This window comes from Mya arenaria, chromosome 3 (assembly GCF_026914265.1).
Source record: "Mya arenaria isolate MELC-2E11 chromosome 3, ASM2691426v1".
NCBI classification, from domain to species: Eukaryota; Metazoa; Mollusca; class Bivalvia; order Myida; family Myidae; genus Mya; species Mya arenaria.
In genome coordinates, this window is record NC_069124.1 from 71,564,228 (window position 1) to 71,584,349 (window position 20,122).

Below are 20,122 nucleotides of genomic sequence, written 5' to 3' on the forward strand. Positions count from 1 at the left end.
TGCACAAAATGGACATTTTATTGTAAAATAGCAGAAAAATCAGGTTAATTTTTATTGACACACCTTGTGGCTATATTGTGGCTTTAGCAGGTGATTGTGTTTTAAAAAATATTGTTGATGGGCTTTATCAGAAATATTAAGTCAAAAGTGTTAAATATTTGTGTGAACAAAACTATTAAAATACCGTTTTGTTTGACAATCAATTCCTTTAAAGTTGCACTCTTAAATCTCTCTGTTGAATCTTCAGGTTCCGTGAACCTGAACCAACAAAGCATGTCAGCCTCTTGCCACGTTTCGGGTCTCGATTCCGCTACTCGGGTAGAACACAGTTCCAGTCCAGACAGTTTGTGTCCGAGGAGGGAAGAGATGCTCCATTTTTCGACCGAGTTCTGAGCAAGAGAGGCACCTTTGGTGGTCGCACAGACAATATGAGAAAACGACAACAAGGTAATGACAAAATATTTTATTGTTGGCTATAATGTGAAATTTCAAAACTATTTAGCTTAACGTAATAGGGTCAGGGCAGTTTGGCTTCCAATAGTTTCCATTGGATTATGAAGCATAACATATTAATTTAAAACAATATCATAAAAAATGTTATGGGATATCGTAATTCCTATCCACAAATTACAACCATTTATAGCTCGACTATTCAAAGAATAGGTGGGCTATACTACTCGCCCCAGCGTCGGCGTCCGCGTCGGCGTCCGGTTAAAGTTTTAGGGCAAGTTGAGATTTGCACTTATAAGTCCAATACCCTACATTCAATTGACTTGATACTTCACACAGTTGTTCAGGGCCATCACATGATGAGGTTAGATAACTCCATATTATTCTTTACACAGATTATGGCCCCTGATTGACTATGGAACTTGGGTTAAAGTTTTAGGGCAAGTTGGAATATTTATTAATAACTTCTATATCCTTTGTTCAAATGACTTAATACTTCACACAGTTGTTCAGGACCATCACACAATGAGGTTACATAACTCCATATTATCCTAAATACAAGTTATGGCCCCTGATTGACTTAGGTTAAAGTTTTAGGGCAGGTTAAAGTTTTAGGTCAAGTTGGGATTTTCACTTAAAACTCCAATACCATTCATTCAATTGACTTAATACTTCACACAGATGTTCAGAGCCATCACATAATGAGGTTAGAAAACTCCATATTATTTTATACAAATTATGGCCCCTGATTGATTATGGAACTTAGGTTAAAGTTTTAGGGCAGGTTGGGATATTGTTTAATAACTTCTATACCCTTCATTCAATTGACTTAATACTTCACACAATTGTTCAGGACCATCACCCAATGAGGTTACATAACTCCATATCCTTAATACAAGTTATGGCCCCTGATTGACTTAGGTTTAAGTTTTAGGCAAGTAAAAGTTAAGGGCATGTTGGGATTTAAAAAAAACAAACTTCTATGCCGCTAATTAAATGCACTTAATAAAATTAAAAATTATTTACGACCATCTTACAACAAAAAGCATAACTCTGTTTTAAGACTAAATACAAATTATGGCCCTTGAATTTTTTTTTTTAATTTCCTTTGAAAGGCATATTTGTATATTCTTAACCACATTTTCATAATGGGAAATCAAGTTATTTGAATGACTTGCGTCATTGTTTGAGCGGGCTGGTGGGAGGGCAGCATCCAAGTCACCTTATGTATCGAATAATTTTAGTTAGGTTTGACAGAAAGAGACCAAACTTGTATAATGTTAATCTATTTTTTTTATTTTTTTTTATTTTTACAGATGGTCAGCGTCAACGAGAGCAGATGAGAAAAACAGGACCTCCCCCTAAAAATCAGCAGCACCCATTAGATGCCCCTGCCCCTTCGCCTCGGCAGCAGAGACCTCCATCCCCTAAAGAGGACCACAGGGATACCTCACTACCAGAGCCCAAACATGCCCCACCTGTAGCGCCTAAGCCCAAACCAGCAGTCAAACCAAAACCATACCCCAGGGGCTCTCAAGATTCCCTGGATAAGCTTGATGAGGGTAACAGGTCTATGAATGACTCCTTTGATGATGTGCCAGACAGGAGGAGCAGAATGGAGAAGATGCATGCAGTGGCTACACCACTGGCGGCTATCATGCAGAAAGGTATAGACAGGAAACGTGAGGAAGATGAAAGAGAAAGGCGTAGTTTGGACCGCTACAGTGATGATGAGAACATCCGCAGTGTTACACCAGAGCCCGAGGTTGGTACATATAATCAGATAAACGATACTAACCAAGCTTTCAGAGACACTCAAAATGGTGCCTGTGGTGAATGGGCTAATTATAACCCCTATTCTCATGCTGATGATGCTAGCCAAGAGACCGTGATTTCTCCAAATACTCCTAACACTGATAAGTACATATTTTCCTACCCTTCCTCATCTTTCGGGTCTTTGCTCTCTAACAAGGACTATCACACAGAGGAAGGGACAGTAGATTGTAAAGATTCTAAACTGCATGCTAGTGAATATAACCTTACTAGAATTAACCCTAGTGGCTCTAGATCTGAACCATTATCACACAGTACCTCTGTAGGGGCTTTGCATTCAAATCCAAGTAAAGGCCATTATGATGAGATTCCAACAGATTTTACTTCATCCAATCCAAAAGATAGTTGTAAATTTTATGAGGAAATTGATGAGCTTAAGCAAACTCCTAGTGATATTGACATTAAAACCAAAAATAATGACAACTACTCTGAGCTAGATGCTCATAACGAAAGTCTTTACTCTGAGATTCCTGCTAGACAGGCTGAAACTCATGCCAAAATTGAAGGAAGGAGAAGTCAGAGAACAAAAACATTAATGATAGATAGTCATAGTAGCAAAAATACACCAAAAATTGATGACAATATAAAACTGAAACCCATTATTAAGAAGTCAAGTTCTGTGAGGGAATCAGACAAAAGCTTTTTTGGAACACTCTCAAGGAAATTGTTTGGCAGGCAATCCCTGCAAGCAAAGCAAAACACTGAAAACCAGTCAAAAGGACAAAAAACATCCGATCAAATTTGGAGAAAGAGGGATAGAGGAGATCCACTACCAAATATAGAAATAGACGAAAGAATTGAAAACCTACCATCAAGTCAACCAAATCTCAGTAGTCAGATTGTAGAATATGCAAAAGTAAACAAAAACAGAACAGGAAGAGTAAAGAAACATGAATCTGATTCTGCAAATGAAAAGGAAGTTCCTGGTGTTCCAGCCAAACAGTGGGAAGGTATTTATCCTGGTGATAGAAAAAGTGTTAATATGAATGTTGAAGTTGTCCCAAACTTAAGAGAAGAATTTAAGATGTATCTGCTGGACCCTGAAAAAGCAAATTCACCAAGACCATCAATTGAATCATCTGATACAATTGCTAGAACAAAAAAGGCATGTGGAAGCCAATTGGACAGCTCAAATGTTAGTGATCAGCAAGAGCATGATACACATGAGAAAACTGTTGCCAGAAGATTATTTGAAAACAAGTCAGTCAATCAAGGAACTGACATGCCTGACAGTTCTTTAGACATTCCTGACAGAATTCAAACACAAGAGAGTAAACAGCATATTCAGGATGAAAGTCAATCTCAGAATATAGAAGCCTTAGATACAAATATATCTGATGATTATGAAGACAGACATCTCATAAAATTTCTTACTAGCTCCTCAATGTCAAGTCTGTATAAATTAGATTATTCCCCAAGCTTGAAATCAAGTTTAAACTCAGAAAGAAATGCACCGGTGAGTACAGATGATCAGATGCAGCTGTTAGATGTTGAAGATGAAAAACTTGAAAGATTTTCAAACTTGTCGAGTGCATCAAGTGATCTAGATGTAAGATATGTGAGTTTCAGATCTGATGATGCATACAATGCTGATTTTGATCTGGAAAAGTTCAGTACAGTATCTACAGACTCTGAAGAATTTAATGTTGACAATGATGTAGTAGTACCAGCTGGTCCCTTGTTATGTGTTCCTCACAAAATAGGTAAAAAGCCAACCAAGACAACGAAGAAATCTGCCGAAAGTATTGAAAGTAACAAAGCTGAAACAACAGCAGCTATAGAACCAAGTAGTGTAAGAAGAAGTAGAGTTCAAGATAATACAGGGACTCCTGAGCTGGAGTATATTGATGAACCTAGTGTTGAAAATGAACACAAGATGCAACCAGAGACAGCTCATGTTCCAACATTTTTCATTGAAAAGTATGATTCAGAACCATATTCTTTAACTAGAAGTACTAAAAATAAGAATGTTGCAAAGTTACTTAAGGATGAAGATCAGAACAGTGAAAAGTCAGATGAAGATACTATGGATTTCTTTACAAAACCAGCAATTTTAAAAGAAATCAGGGAGGATGATAAAAAATGGCAAAGGGGATTGGATATAGAAAAGGATAATATTGGAGATGTTGATCCAGGAAAGTCTGATAAAAAACAAAAGTGTCTCAGTAGACAAAGAGATGTGATGCAAGAACATATTCCTGAACAAGAAACTGAGCATCATATTTATGAAAATTTAGAAACTATTAGAAAGGCCACAGAATCTTTAGGATCTAAACAAAATGAACAAAAATGTAGAAACAATAGTGAGTCACCAGCTACAAGCTACGATAATGTCAGTTCAAAACAACCACAACAAATTACCAATCCTTCTGCAGAACAAATCAATCAGATAGCTAGTTCTGAATTAGAAAGTACCATGAAGGTTGTGTCTTCTTTAACTCAATCTGAGATACCAGGAAATAAGGTGTACATTGACAGAACTGAAAAAGTAAAATTTGATCCTCATAAATTTTATAGTCAATCTCCTAGAGTAACATGTGACAAACAAGTTGATAAATCTTGTGAAACTGCGATTTCTGAACTTAGCGAGTCTGTTAAAGCACCGAATCAATATTGTTATTCATCAGATGAGCAAGTAGTTGGTAAATCAAAAACACACAAAACAAAAGAAATTTCTGGTGAGAAACATGAATCTGCGTTGCTAGCAAGGAAAACTCTTGGTACAAAAGACAGGCAGAAGGGAACAACAACAAGAGAATCTGATTTTAATACCAAGTCTAATCAACCTATGAAACAGATTGATACTAATTCAAAACGCAAAAAGCAGTCTCCCTCTAATAAACAATCTGAATCTGAAGAAGATAGAAACAATTCACATAATTCAAGTATTTCTAGCATAGATTCAGACTTATCTCAGAGTAAATCACATTTTCTGACAGAAAAGAAAGTCAGACCAGGTGTTGTTCACATGCTTAATCCTAAGTCAGGTTGGCTAGAGGGCGGAATAAAATCAGAACTCCAGGGACAGAAGGCTAAAGAAAAAAAGCAGATTGATTCTTTTCAACATGAAAAGAAATACACAATATCTGTTTTGGATTTTGATCCTAGCAAAGAATGTGTTCCTGTGGAAAAACAAAAAATAACAGATGGACCAGAGATAGTGGATGATAATTCAATTGATCTGGTTTCCAATGAAACTGATGAAAAAAACAAATTGTTGCCAAAAGCAGATTTGCTTTGTAAAAGAGTGTGGAAGTTTCCAATTGGAAAGCATCAATACAAATCAGGAAATAAATCTGAAGGAAAACAAGATGATGAGAATGACCTTGACAAAGAAATAAGGAAAGGACCATCACAAGATAATGCTAACAATAAACCTGATGATTCTGAGGAAAAAATATATGACCAGAACAAAAAACAAAATAAACATGAAAAACATACTGACAATGAAAATTCGACCAACTTAAAATGCCACAAACGCAACGATCCTGTAATATCTGAGGAAATGCTCGCTGAAACTATTGACCTTGAAGATGACTGCAGTTTTGAAGATGCAGAAGAACATGATACAAGTGATTCTCAACAAAGTTGTACAAAGTCTGCCTCATGTAACTCATCAGAAAAAGCTTGTGATGATGAAATGGTCAATATGAGTGATGCCACAAAATTGAAATTCAGACTTAATGAAATAGGTTTAGGTAATGTCCATATTGATGAAGAGGATCTTAAAGCCCAAAACCAAGAAATGAGAACAATAGAATATGACGAAAAAGAAAGTTCCACATCCAGTTCAAGTCCAACCAACACAGATTCAGATTCTGGAGATGAGATTGAGCTGGCTTGTTTTGACATGCCCACTTCAAGTTTCCCAACTGAGGACCATAATTCATCATTTGATTGCTATGACAACAACAGCCAAGGAGATCAGTTTGCCATTGACTGTAGTTTTGAAGGTGTCACAACATACAAAATGACATCTAGTCTTGACAAGGATGATAGTTCTGTTCTAAGTGAGTGCAATTTTTCAAACAATAAGTCGGAAAATGTTTCTGGAACAAAATTTAATAACAATGTTCCAGAAATAATTGATGAAACGCCATATATAACCCAAAAATCAAACTTGAAAGGCAGAACCAAAAGTGAGCCAAACTTGCTTGAGGGAAGGAGAGTACGATTTCAAGACAACTTGCCAGTGTACAAGTCAACACAAAATTTGCATTCTTCAAAGAGAGTGCCATTTGTTAATACAAAAGAAATTGAAAAGATGAAAAAGTTAGAAGACTTTATCACATGTTTGTTTGATCAAGAACCAAGAAAGGTAGGTACCAACAATTGTCTTGAAAGTGATGATCATTCTCTGTTTGATGTACACAATGACGATTGTGATACATCAAGTCATAGAGACAATATTGAAGCTATTGAAGAAAAGTTGAAAGTACTTTCAAACATTGAAAAAGAAGTAGATGTGTGGAAAGAAGAAGTCATTAATAACACTGTTGAACAGGACAGCTTTGGTGGTCATGGCAGTTTGGATGAATTACAACTTTCACTCAATAAAAGCCATGCTAAAATAGCTAAGCCTGTTTCACCTAGAGGTTGTACATGGCGCAAAGCATTTCAACAGACAATAAATGAGAGGAAACATGATTCTGAAGAAGACAACGAAAACTTCAATGATGGGAATTGGCCCCCAGAACTATTTACAATTTATGCAACAAATGGAAGAGGTGATACTGGTTCTTTGACTGACAATGAAGTATATGCATCAGTTTACAATTCAAACTGTGCTGCAGAAATTAAACAAGTGCCTTCTGAAACTTCATGTATTGATACTGAAAAGCAACAACAACATACAAACAGAAATAGTAAATGGCAATCCACTCATGAAATGAATAGTGTAGAGGTAGATCAAGCATATACAACAAAACAAGAATCAATTATTCCTCAAGGTGAAGAAAATGATATTCCAGCAAACAGTATAACGAAATATACATTCACTGTAAATGATGATTCTGATGAAGAATCACCCAAGATAAAGACAATCACGTATGAGTACATAACAGAATACAAACTGAACAATGTGAAAGTTCATTATCAGCAGAACAGAAAAACACAAACAGACATTCTTTCCTTAGACAGTGGAGGGGGAACAGATGATTATGCCTCAAAGATGTATAAATCAAATCAAACTAAAGATGCTAAACTGAATGCTTCACAAGATGTTACAGATGAACCTACATTAATTGAAGTTGAAGAAGTGTTTTCAAAAACAGTATGCTATCCATTAGGACCAATAGTTGGTTTGCCAGTCACAGAATATGATCATAATGGAGAAACAGAAGAACAGCTAGTAAAATCAATGAACCATATTGATGAAAAGGGTGATTCAGAATCGGATCATGAATACAAACAAACAGATTTTATTGAAAGACATAAGCCTCGGATTATCATGACAAACCTGGATGAAGATCATACTGCTGATCATGATAAAACAAAAATACCAGTAATGGAAATACATGATAAAGATGAGAACATGAAACCTGTTGAAGAAGAAGCAATAAAAAAGTCTGTGTTTTATGACCTTATGGCTGAAAGACCAAAGCGAAAACCTCTGCAGAGTTTGTTTGGACTGAGGAAAGTGTCAGAGGAGAAGGTTGTGGTTGGCAATGACCCTAAACCTTATGTTTGGCGGTCATTGGAAACCAGCATCCCATTTAACATGTTAGATGATGTCACAGATAACAGAAAAGAATTAAAGTTACAAGAAGAATAAGTGGCTCTAGATGTAGTAGCCAGTAAATAGAAAGACAATATGGCTAAAGTAAGCTCTGAACAGCAGAATCTCAAATTTGTGAATTCATGTAGTTGGTTAGTGAGCATTATGAGCCTAATAAGAGGACTATTTTCCTTAAACTTAGTGCCTCGTTAAAATGTTCTAGTCATGCATAGTGTATATATTCAATTGAAGGCGATCAGTTGACTGAGTGCTCAAAAAAGTCTTGTCTAAGTGTAATGTGTTACTTGTTGTTTTATTTGTGCTTGTAATGGTTGAATCTTGAAAATCCACCTTTTTATATGGGTTTTATTTTTTATACACTAAATGTTGATATTTTTGTGCAATGCTTAATTCTTGCTTGAACTTCAATCCCAGTGAATTCCAGAGGACAGTTGTATAAACTATAATATACTTTTCATAGTTCATGTAAATATATATTAACAGTCATAATTGCCAAACCTTTTTAAGCTTATTGTTTGTTGTTTATGTCGTTTTACTATTTGCTGTTTAATACCTTTTACAATGTTTATATATACCAGAATTATCGAGAATATTACCAGTGCAATATACATGGATGATAAAAATATAGAACTTGTGTGATATTGTTATGTGAAAGACATTTGATAATCACTCAAAGTTTCAGACATTTAATGTGAAGCATACTTTTTCGTTGTAAATTGTCCCATCATAAAACAAACTTTATTCTAAAATGTTTATTATACTGATCAAATCAGGAAGAAAATACATATGTATGTTGATAAAATAATAATTAGGGATACTGTGTGAACAATCAAGATTTGCCATTTATGAAGCAGTCTAATTAAGTTTACTTGTCTAACTATTTAATATACTTGTGTGTAAAGCTATATGACTTAACATGCAGTGTTCTCAATTAAAGAACCAGTTGCCGGCCAAAATGGACGGTTCAAATGGCAATTGGGCTGGTTCAAATCTGGAAAAATAAATCAATTTTACGTAGAATAAGTCGTAGCTGTTTGATTACTTACTATTTGAGAAGATTCAACTGAAACTTGTTGAGAACCCTGCACATGTATACAGTAACAAGGAACATGTTTATAATCTTATTCTGTTTTACTTAAAATCTAATGTTAATCAAATATTACTTAAGGGAAACTAATCTTGTTAAATCATATAGCAATAAATAACATACCATTATAACCATGTATTACATGTTCTCGGCACTAACAAGTTATCCTTTGTATTGCAAAAGTAAAAGACAAATGGTGATAGATTAAAAAGCATCATTATTAAAAAATATTTGTTAAAAGCAACATGAAAGTCAGAAAGTGTATATCTTTTCTTTATTATATGGTACACTCTTTTTCCATGGCAATGTCGGCATATTAAAATTGTACAAAGGACTGCTTGATGTTGTGCAGGTAACGTTTTGCTTGTTTCTGTTTAGTCCATCCAAAATGCATGAATGTTGTGTGAAGTGAAGTTCCTCGTTAAAATGAAACCATTTCTCAAAACTCTGTGAGGAAGTAACTCCAATATCTCAAATCTCATTTTTTTATTTTTTATAATCTTTTCACAGCACTTGACTTTTTTTAACAGAACACCAGTTATTTATTTTTCCCTTCTAAAACTTGGTTTGTTTTAATTAATAAGCTTTTGGGATGTTGGTGTTACTCCCAAAAACCAATTTGTAAACATTTTACATAATGTTATATTTTTGTGCTACTTATTGTTTGAATAAAAGTATTCGAGACTCGTTGTCAGTAGTCTTTTACTACCCGTCTTAAGAATGCACTAACATATGGCATACAATACTTAGCGAATGCACAAAATATAACCGCATCTTTGTTATTATAACAGTACAACAGACACTAACATAGCATGTTTCTAACCTCATCTCAAGTAGATGTATAACTTAAATGGGGCCACCATCAGTTACCCACGTGCAACCCATGATATTATTCTGGGTTTATCAAGTAACAGAATGGGGAAAGTCGTGGGTTATTCAACGATGGAACAGTTCAACCTTCATGCATTCTAGAAAACGATGTTGAATTGGAATATGTACAAACCTCTTAAGCATATATCAAGAGATAATACATTTCCATATTCAATTTTCATAATGGACTAAACATTGTTCCTTGTCTATAGATATAATCGCTGTTGCTAGATCTCTACTTAAGCTCTTTCTTCATGTTATCTATTCCATAAAGGCAAATTTTCTTTAGAATTATGTTAACAGTTTATTGCAATGAGATGTTTATAAAAGTAATTCCATTTTATATAAGTTTCCATAGAAACAGAGACAAATATGAAAGAGTAAGTGCATAACATTCAGTGTTGACGCTCATGTCTCCGCCAATGGGATGCTGGAGCAATTCTGTTAAGCAATGCATAAAATCCATTTATTCATACATTGTTTGCTTTTAAATGGTTTTTCCAAGATGTTCGTCTTAAGTAATGCTATTATGGAGACATTCACGCCAAACATGAAGAAAGATTTTGCTTTACAGATTAATAACATCAGCGGCCAGGCATGTCAATATAATGGTTTATTGATAAAAAATGAACAACTTATACTTAAAGGTGCACAATAAAGGTTGATGTAACATTTCGATGCATTATCATGTTTAACTAATTTGACTTCAATGATCAAATCAAAATAAAGGATATGACTTGTTTACAGATATAAAATATGAGCCTTTTTAAAAAATTAAATGTTTTTAATAAATAGCTACATGGCCCCAAAATTGCCCCCCGTTTAAAAAAAGTCAAATTTTGCTAATATTTATTATCTGTACCCAAATGATAAGCTTTTTTGTTTGTTTTGATCATCAGATTCAAAGAGTTAAACATGAGAATGCATTTAAACTAAAAAATACTATTTTGCATCAGCCTATATTGTGCGCCTAAAGGCTACTAAATTAAATAATACCAATCTTTATAAATTCAAAAGATATTCAACTCCATAAATATAAAGTTATTGACACAACAGACAACTTCCACTTAACAAACTTAATTCTGACAGTATATGATAATTATTGTTGATAAAATAAAACTTGATCATAAGTTCCCTTAGACTTTAAAAAAGTGCATTCCCATAATCGCGTACAAAGTGCCGCCCTGTGTTACTGTAGGAGCGTGATAGTCGACCTATGACCCCAGAGGTGATAGACCAGCACATTGCCCCTGACCCTCAAACTTCGAGACCCATGTCAGCCAAGGACAAAAAGGCCTTCGCTAAACAAGAGAAGGATAGAATCAAGGTAAGCCTTCATTCCAAAGAGAACATGTTTGTATCAATGTTGCCAGATTTGTTAAAACACTGAATGGGGTTTGTTTGGGATGTTTGTGGAATTTTCACAAAAGAACAAGTTTGGTAGAAAATCTTAATTTTTTTTAGAACAAATGGATGTTCAATGCAATCCACATTCATGATAGAAATATTATGTACTTCACCAAAGCAAACCACTATGTTTCTGGTGTTCATGTCAAACATATGCACATTTGACGGACTGGTCACTTCTTTCTGAATATTTAAAAAAAAAATGTTCAGAAAATGACGTTGGGATGTGAAACTTAATGTTTTTTAGCACCAAAAGCTTCTTTTTACCTGTGCCAAGTGCACATATGTGTGTCGTCATGGATACCTGAATTTTTTATGTTGTTTTTGAAAAATACTCCATGATGATCACTTTGTACCATCAATTTTCAAAATATTTTCAACATAATTGTTCTTTTTATGTTAAAAGTCTCTCTTGTATTGTTAGTTCCATCTTTATTATGCCCCCCTTCGAAGAAGAGGGGTATATTGCTTTGCACAGGCATGTCGGTATGTCAGTCGGTCGGTCGGTCAGTCGGTAGACCAAAGCTTGTCCGAGTGATAACTCAACAATTCCTGGACGTATGGTCATCAAACTTCACGTGAAGGTTGGGCCTGACCAGTAGATGACCCCTATTGATTTTGGGGGTCATCGGGTCAAGGTCACAGTGACCTTTAATGGTAAAATAATTTTAAAGCTTGTCCGAGTGATAACTCAACAATGCCTGCACCCATGGCCCTCAAACTTGACATGGAGGTTGGGCCTGACCAGTAGATGACCCCTATTGTTTTGGGGGGTCATTAGGCCAAAGGTCAAGGTCACAGTGACTTTGAATGGTAAAAGGTTGTTCGAGTGATAACTCAACAATGCCTGCACTCATGGCCCTCAAACTTGACTTGGAGGTTGGGCCTGACCAGTAGATGACCCCTATTATTTTTGGGGGTCATTGGGCCAAAGGTCAAGGTCACAGTGACCTTGAATGGTAAAAGGTTGTCCGATTGATAACTCAACAATGCCTGCACCCATGGCCCTCAAACTTGACTTGGAGAATTGGCCTGACCAGTAGATGACCCCTATTGTTTTTGGGGGTCATTAGGCCAAAGGTCAAGGTCACAGTGACTTTGAATGGTAAAAGGTTGTTCGAGTGATAACTCAACAATGCCTGCACTCATGGCCCTCAAACTTGACTTGGAGGTTGGGCCTGGCCAGAAGATGGTCCCTATTGTTTTGGGGGGTCATTGGCCCAAAGGTCAAGGTCACAGTGACCTTGAATGGTAAAAGGTTGTCCGATTGATAACTCAACAATGCCTGCACCCATGGCCCTCAAACTTGACTTGGAGAATTGGCCTGACCAGGAGATGACCCCTATGGTTTTTGGGGGTCATCTGGCCAAAGGTCAAGGTCACAGTGACCTGGAATGGTAAAAGGTTGTCCGAGTGATAACTCGACAATGCCTGCACCCATGGCCCTCAAACTTGACTTGGAGGTTGGGCCTGGCCAGAAGATGGTCCCTATTGATTTAAGGGGTCATTGGGCCAAAGGTCAAGGTCACAGTGACCTGGAATGGTAAAAGGTTATCCGAGTGATAACTTGACAATGGCTGCACCCATGGCCCTCAAACTTGATTTGGAGGTTGAGCCTGGCCAGAAGATTGTCCCTATTAATTTTATGGGTCATTGGGCCAAAGGTCAAGGTCACAGTGACCTTGAATGATAAAAGGTTGTCCAAGTGATAACTCAACAATGCCTGCACCCATGGCCCTCAAACTTGACATGGAGGTTGGGCCTGACCAGTAGATGACCCCTATTGATTTTAGGGGTCAAAGGTCAAGGTCACAGTGACCTTGAAAGCAAACTCGACAATTAAAGGACCTATGGTCATCAAACTTGACATATTTCATTCAATTTTCCATATAATCCTGACAACATGGCGCTCAGGGGGGGCATAATGTTTGACAAACATCTCTTGTTTTTTTTTGTCTGAGCCAGTTTTCTAAGGTTTAAAATTTTAATGCCGTTTTTGTATCATTGTTAAAAAGTGGTCAATTCAAAATTTTAAATCTTGCTAGGTGTTAAATTCGCAAAGGTTCATTGACTTTTACGAACAATTTGGAATGTTAAACCATTGCAAAAAACACAACAACAAAAACAGCAGTATAAATAAGTGTGGTCAATGAAAAAAATGGTCCTATCATGCACTTTCGAAGTTTTTCATTTTCAATCTTAAAAAAAACTTTGCGATATTAATTTGTTATATTGCTTTACAAAAGCCTACGCCACTTCCCAGAGTAAGTATTCATTACGGTACCTTAAATGTGATGACACCTCGCCCAACTGTCATTCTCCGTAAATTTCACAAGTGCATTCGTTTCTAACAGTTGCATTAAAATTTAACCACAGACAGTTAAACTCATATTTAAATTACTAAATATCTTGTTAAGTGTTACCTTGTTCATACACATGTACTTTTAATGTTACACAACTGATTTTTGGTATTCAATATGAAATAGATAAAGGCTAATAGGCATGTTTTGGATTCCATTTTTGTCAAGTCAGTTAAATGCACATAACAAAAAATAACAATTTATTGATCGAGTCCTGTCTTATAAAAAATATAAGAATTTTAGGTTTAGTTTCTTACTGAACCAGGCATACAAAATATGTAAAGGGATACAGATCATAATGGGGACATGCATATAATTATGCACTACATTATGATTAATTTTCACATATAAAAAGGGAAATATATCCACCAATTAAAATGACATATAGCTCTTTCTGTGTCTGTTGTGCCTCAATTTTTGTTCATAGCGAAAAATGTGACATGCTTGTGCCAATTGTTTATCCTGGCCCCAGTTTCCAGAAACTTCCCTAAGTGTCCATTATAATAGGATCAAGCTACGCTCACTTTATTTGTTCTGATATAATTTGTGTAATATTCGCATTCTTTGAAAATTTTATTAAGTAAAATTAAGATTAAGTAAGGAATTTGGCTTAATGAAGGAAGCTACTTAAGCTCGTTACCCTTAAACTATCAAGAAACTAGGGCCTGGCTTTTATTTGTTTGAATCATAATGTAAATATTTTGACATATAGTTTAAATTTCATAGCCAGTAAAAGCATATTTATGTAGACATTTCTGGAATTTCAGCATGAGAAGGAGGAGGCGAAGAGACGGAAGAAGGCCGAGGACCTTGAAAGGAAGAGGATGGAGAAGGAGCGCAAGGCCGCCCTGGCTGAGGATAAAAAGGCTGCCAAACACAAAACATCCTCCAAGGTTAGTGATGATACAGTGTTTGGCTGTAGTTTTATATGTTGCATGCCATAGATGGGACTGTGGCAGTCATTATAGGTAATCATGGTGGAAGACACCTGTAGGAGATAGTATTTAGGTCTGGTATGAAGAACACTGAACCTAACATCAAGGTAGCCATTACAGGTTATTGGGATGCAGCTTTAGCTATATAGCAGCGATCGCCTGTCAATAGTTAGTGCTGCAGGCAGAAGTGATGCTGTTGGAAAAAAATCAGGAAGGTTCAAAGCCCAAAATTTTTAGTGATGGAAATAAGCACAAGCCCAAAGAAAATTTAGATTGTGTTATTTGTTTTTATATTTCATCGTCAGATACCCCAGATATACCACTACACTATCATTATGAAGTGTAAGGGAAAATGTACCAAGTTTGCCAACGATGATATATTTGAGCTTGTGGGCTATAGTCTTATTATTATATGAACAGTATTCACACTTGTTCAGGAACATTTTAATTTTGATGACTGTTAATACTTATGTCAATGACGTTGAAATACTAAATAAGATGAAAATTTACATTAAACAGATTTAACAGCATATCTGAGAGCCTTGATAACATTCTCCTACACTTATCCAATCTAGGGTAGAGACTTTAGGGACCCTGAGCGTGAGGTACGTGACAGACTGGACAGCAGGGGCAGTAACGACATAGGGCGTGGCTGGAATGAGGCTCGTGAACATGAGGGGCATGCACCGGCCACCCCCGACAGGAAAATGAAACGACTCTCCAGCTTTGAGGATGTTAAGGTGGGTTGGGCAGGGGGAAAGTCTTCAAGCCCAGAGAAAAATGATTCTTAGATTTTCATCAAGATCTAAACAAAAGTGCAGTGGGTTTGTAGATTTTATTATTTTCATTTTAAGCTTCAAAAAAAGTGGAGGTACTATCATCAGAACCTTCATTGTGCCAAAATATTTGGCCATTTATCATTATCTTATTCAATTAAAACTTGGTACACATATTGCCAGAGACAATGCACACATGCATAATAAGGGGCATTAACGTAACTGGGGCTTTAACAGTCAATGCTTTGGAGTTATTTCCCTTGTTTGACTGAAAATTGTCAAAATAATAAAAGATTGAACAGACAAGGGATGGTGTTCAAGCTGTGGCGCTCTTGTCAAATAAATGTTGGGGCGGGCAATTGTGACACTGGTTTGGTTGGAGATGAGAATCTCAATGTCATTCTTTTCTGGCCTAATTACTTTATAATGTATATTGTGTATGTTTAAACCTGATGAGCATTGTAAGTATATTCTAAGTGTCAGTGTTGTGTGTAAAGGATGGGTCTTTCATGGTTGTTGTTGGCACTTTCTGTTCAGCATGACTTTTTAACAAATAAATGTTTATTATGGTAAAAAAGCATGGTTAGTTATAAAGTTAACTCTTAACGGTTAATTATGTGTCCAAATTACTCACTACATATCATGTGAATCTAAAAGCATTTTGATTTTTGTTGGAATTAAATTACATACCAGTAATTGATCATTTCCTTATTAAATAAGTGAATCAATGAGTAAATCAAGAACGAAATAGATGACAATTGTACAATAAATATGAACAAGACTTAACAAAACAGAACATATTATTATGTTGTCGCAAATGCATGTTCACTGATTTCTATTTATGTTAAGTGTTTTTCATTAAAGTCTCTCATTAACTTTTTGTTTTGGTTTTATAAAAGATATTTCTGAGTTTAAGTATATTTTACAGCTAAAATCATTCAAAGGCCAGGTAAAGCTTGCTTATTATTTGCTTTCAAATATTCAGAATTTTGGAATTTACAAAAGCTTTGCCAATTTATAATGATTTATCACTAAAATATCTTCACAGTTCTTGCACTAATGAATGTAACTTAAGATAATTATACCTGATGATGAATCCAAGATAACTCATTAACTGTGAAACCATACATTTGAAAAGAAGTAATTGTTAACAGCATTAAAGTATTCAATTAAATGTTTCATCATGCTGTAATGAATTAAACTTTCTATGCCTGCCTGGTTTCACAGTTGTATATGTTATTTACTACTACATGTACCTTGTGCATGAAAGCATGTGACAGACCATTTATATAATCCCCATACAGCGCGAGGCAGATCATGACAGAGATCAACCCCCAACCCCACCTGCACCACTCCACGCTGGCCATCGATCCCGACACTCGGAATCTGATGGGTCTGAGTTTGACTCTGCCGAAGAACAAAAGGTTCATGCGTGCACCAATAGGGCTAGCCAGTTCTCTTCCTAGTGTGCTTATACTAACATGTCTCTTTGTTAGATGTGCTCTATTTATTTTTACTTTTTTTCCGGACTGATGGAAGGTTTAGCAAGAAATGCTGTTCAGCAGAAAAGTAGCTGTATCTGTTAATTGTATAGTACTAATATCTATCTTATATTGGTTATTCATGATTAAGACTTTCCAATTCTTTTACAACATCGGGCCCAAATCTGTTCTGAAACAGATTAAATTATATGTGTAAAAGAAGATTTAAAATAGGGATTCCTAGTATTGACATGGGGATTAGGCATAACCTGGATAGAGTCTTACACATGTGTGAAATTAGCGGCATTAATTGATTGCTGTGTGATAGAATTTCTAATATTTTATTTCAGACTGCTGTGTTTCTTTGTCATATTAAAAAAAACTTTTAAGGCAATTTATTTCTAGTTTTTCATCACAATTTCTTTTAAAATTTTACTTTCAATGAATCTAAAACATGTTAGATATCATTGCCATGTCAGTTAATTTTCTAAAACTATTTATTATATTGTCTTTTATCTCACCTTTGACAAATATTCAATGTGATTAAATAATTGAAAAACATACCAACCTCTTTTTATAGACACATGCACACTTAATTTATGTTTGAACAATAAACCTTACAATAATTCAGGGTGCCGATCGTCATGGTGACGAGGATGCTGAAGAAGTCTCTTTTTAGTCATGTGACTAACCATCCCATTGGTCAGCTGACCTTCAGATCTGACCATGTGACCACAAGTTTGGGAGTTGACAGAAGATGCCTGTAGCCATTGTAACAATTCTCATTATGTTTTGAATACTGTTTTGCAAAGAAAGGAAATTGTTCAATCCAGATGTTTTCAGTTGTATTTTAAAGTATAGCATGTGAAAGCATGCCTTCTGTAAACATGTGCTTTCTCAGGACGCAAACATCATGGTTTGATTTTTTATTGTAAGGTCTGTGTGTGGATAGAGAGTTCAGGACTGGACAAGAATGCACTGGTGTGTGAAAGAACTGGTTTTATGAGTTGCTGACATTTTTATTTCATCTTAAAACTGCAAATTGTTTGCAAATATAGGACTTTATATAAATATGTACATTGCTATTACTCTACATATATGTGATACATTATTTAAATATTACTTAATCTTGATAGATTTTAGAATTTTTGTCTAGCATAACAATTGGTATTTAATTGCTTTTAAAGAACAATGTTACATTAAGACACCTCTTTGCCATGAAGAGACATCCTATTCAAGATTTCTCTTTCTTCATCAAATAGAATATGAAGTGTACAACAATACTTGAATAACGCACTTCGAAAATGTGTAGTATTTTTCTGTGAAATATATACAGATGGAACATTAACATAAACTGAAAATTCAAATAATAAATGATGAAATAATTTGCAGCATTCTATACCATTGAAAATGGAGCAGTTAAAATTCCCGTGTACATTTGTATATATATAATCACACGAGATCGCTTCACTTTATGTGCTGTGCTGTTCTACGTCAACAGAAATAAAACAATTGGTCCAAAAACTGTATACTGTTGCCATTCTGTGTTTTCATATATGACTGCATTGTATCATACAAATTGTTAAGTGCTCTATGTTGTATCATACAAATTGTTCAGTGCTCTGTGCCTTTGACAAGAATGTTAAATATATCGTAACACCCATACCTTTCTTCTTTAGCTGTATCATATGCATTGCTCACTATTTCTATTCCGCTTTTAAAAAGCATTAATATTGTACATGTGTATATTCTTATTGTCACATAATGCTGCACCTGTGTTGAGGCTTTGTTCGGACACAGCCGTAATAATGTTTTAATGGAGAATATGATTTTAGCTTCCATGTTTTATCAATTCAATATCAATGTATAGCATACACTGGTTAAGGTTTAGTTACATTTTATTCTTCTTTGCTAACCCTTTAATTTTAACAGTACATGTTAGTTTTACAAGTGCAGGTTTATTTGATGTATCATTTTTGGACGAATATTGTGTTCATTCATTTTAACCACTCATATCGAGTAAAGTGTTTAAAATTTAATATTAAAGAACCCATTTCTGGAACTTCATCATTTTAACCAGGATAGGAATTTGTATAGGGAATTTATTAAAGTTGACCTGATTTGGATTTTTTTTATTAACATTTTCATTAAATGTTGTAATATCTAATGATATGGAACCAAGTACAGTATGTGAAAAAATGATGAATAATTATGTTGTTTATCATGTAATACATATCAATATTTTATCTTCTGTTGTCCAATAACATTCCTTATATCACATATCCATTCCTGTACACAACCATTTTAATTTAACATTTATATACCTTGTTTTATACAGTGATTTATGTTTTTAAAGACTATTTTATGACATGAAATGTAATAAAGGTGATTTCATACATAGTTTAATTCCTCAATAAATTGTATTACAGTTTGTTGTTTTCTTGTTAGAAAGTCAGTGAATAAGTATCAATAGTTCATGGCAACAATTAATGATCTGATTTGATTTGAATTGATCAATTCCATATTGGTAATGATAGTGAAACAAATCAATTGAACTTTATGACAAATAACTCTCTAAGATATAATGTTACGTACAAGTGCCATCTTGTGATTTGGGACAAAACATTTGTCCGGCTTGGTAATCACCAACCGATCACTCGGTGCCCAGACTACGAATACAATATGAGATGCCTTGCTGAGAAGCGAGAACCAGACAATCATCACTTAGTTTGATCATCTTGTTTCTTTTTCAAAATTAACGAGCTTAGTGGAAATTTAAGTGAACATTTTTGTGTTCAAACTTCAGTAATATTGTATTGCTGTGACATTGCCACTGGATAAGTTTGAACTAGGTAGGTCAACATTTCTAATTTGAGTCTCGTGTTCACTTGAGAACAATGTTTTGGTTACATAGTTAAAGTTTGCTTCTTGTGAATATTTTGGAATAGTTTGAACTCTGTAAAATTTAAATGACTGTTCTCAGACAATGTACCAACTCTTGAAGCAAATGTTGAAGGCACACAATATCATATTGGCACTCTTGGTAAAGTTTGCTAAACTTCATTGAATGTTACATCTCAATTTTAAGATTTTGCTAAACTTTTCTCAGATCAACAAAGGACAGAACTCAAGTTTTAAAACCGCAGTTACAGACAATGCTATACATGCACTGGCAATATATGTACA

At 35.0% G+C, this 20,122-nt stretch overlaps 1 protein-coding gene across 4 annotated transcripts in view; it reads left to right on the plus strand.

Moving 5' to 3' along the window:
• The window catches only part of LOC128226653 (protein 4.1-like), a 36,734-nt gene extending 17,367 nt beyond the window's left edge, over positions 1 to 19,367 (plus strand). Inside the window, exons 10-17 of one of the 4 annotated variants that reach the window (XM_052936618.1) lie at positions 248 to 447; positions 1,767 to 2,215; positions 11,176 to 11,304; positions 14,512 to 14,637; positions 15,255 to 15,419; positions 16,384 to 16,404; positions 16,760 to 16,879; positions 17,568 to 19,367. In XM_052936618.1, the coding sequence (XP_052792578.1) occupies positions 248 to 447; positions 1,767 to 2,215; positions 11,176 to 11,304; positions 14,512 to 14,637; positions 15,255 to 15,419; positions 16,384 to 16,404; positions 16,760 to 16,879; positions 17,568 to 17,615 (1,258 nt within the window). In that variant the 3' untranslated portion in view covers positions 17,616 to 19,367. The remainder of the gene's footprint in view (positions 1 to 247; positions 448 to 1,766; positions 2,216 to 11,175; positions 11,305 to 14,511; positions 14,638 to 15,254; positions 15,420 to 16,383; positions 16,405 to 16,759; positions 16,880 to 17,567) is intronic. The other 3 variants (XM_052936620.1, XM_052936619.1, XM_052936622.1) reach the window with 3 other exon arrangements.
• Positions 19,368 to 20,122: the final 755 nt, after the last annotated feature.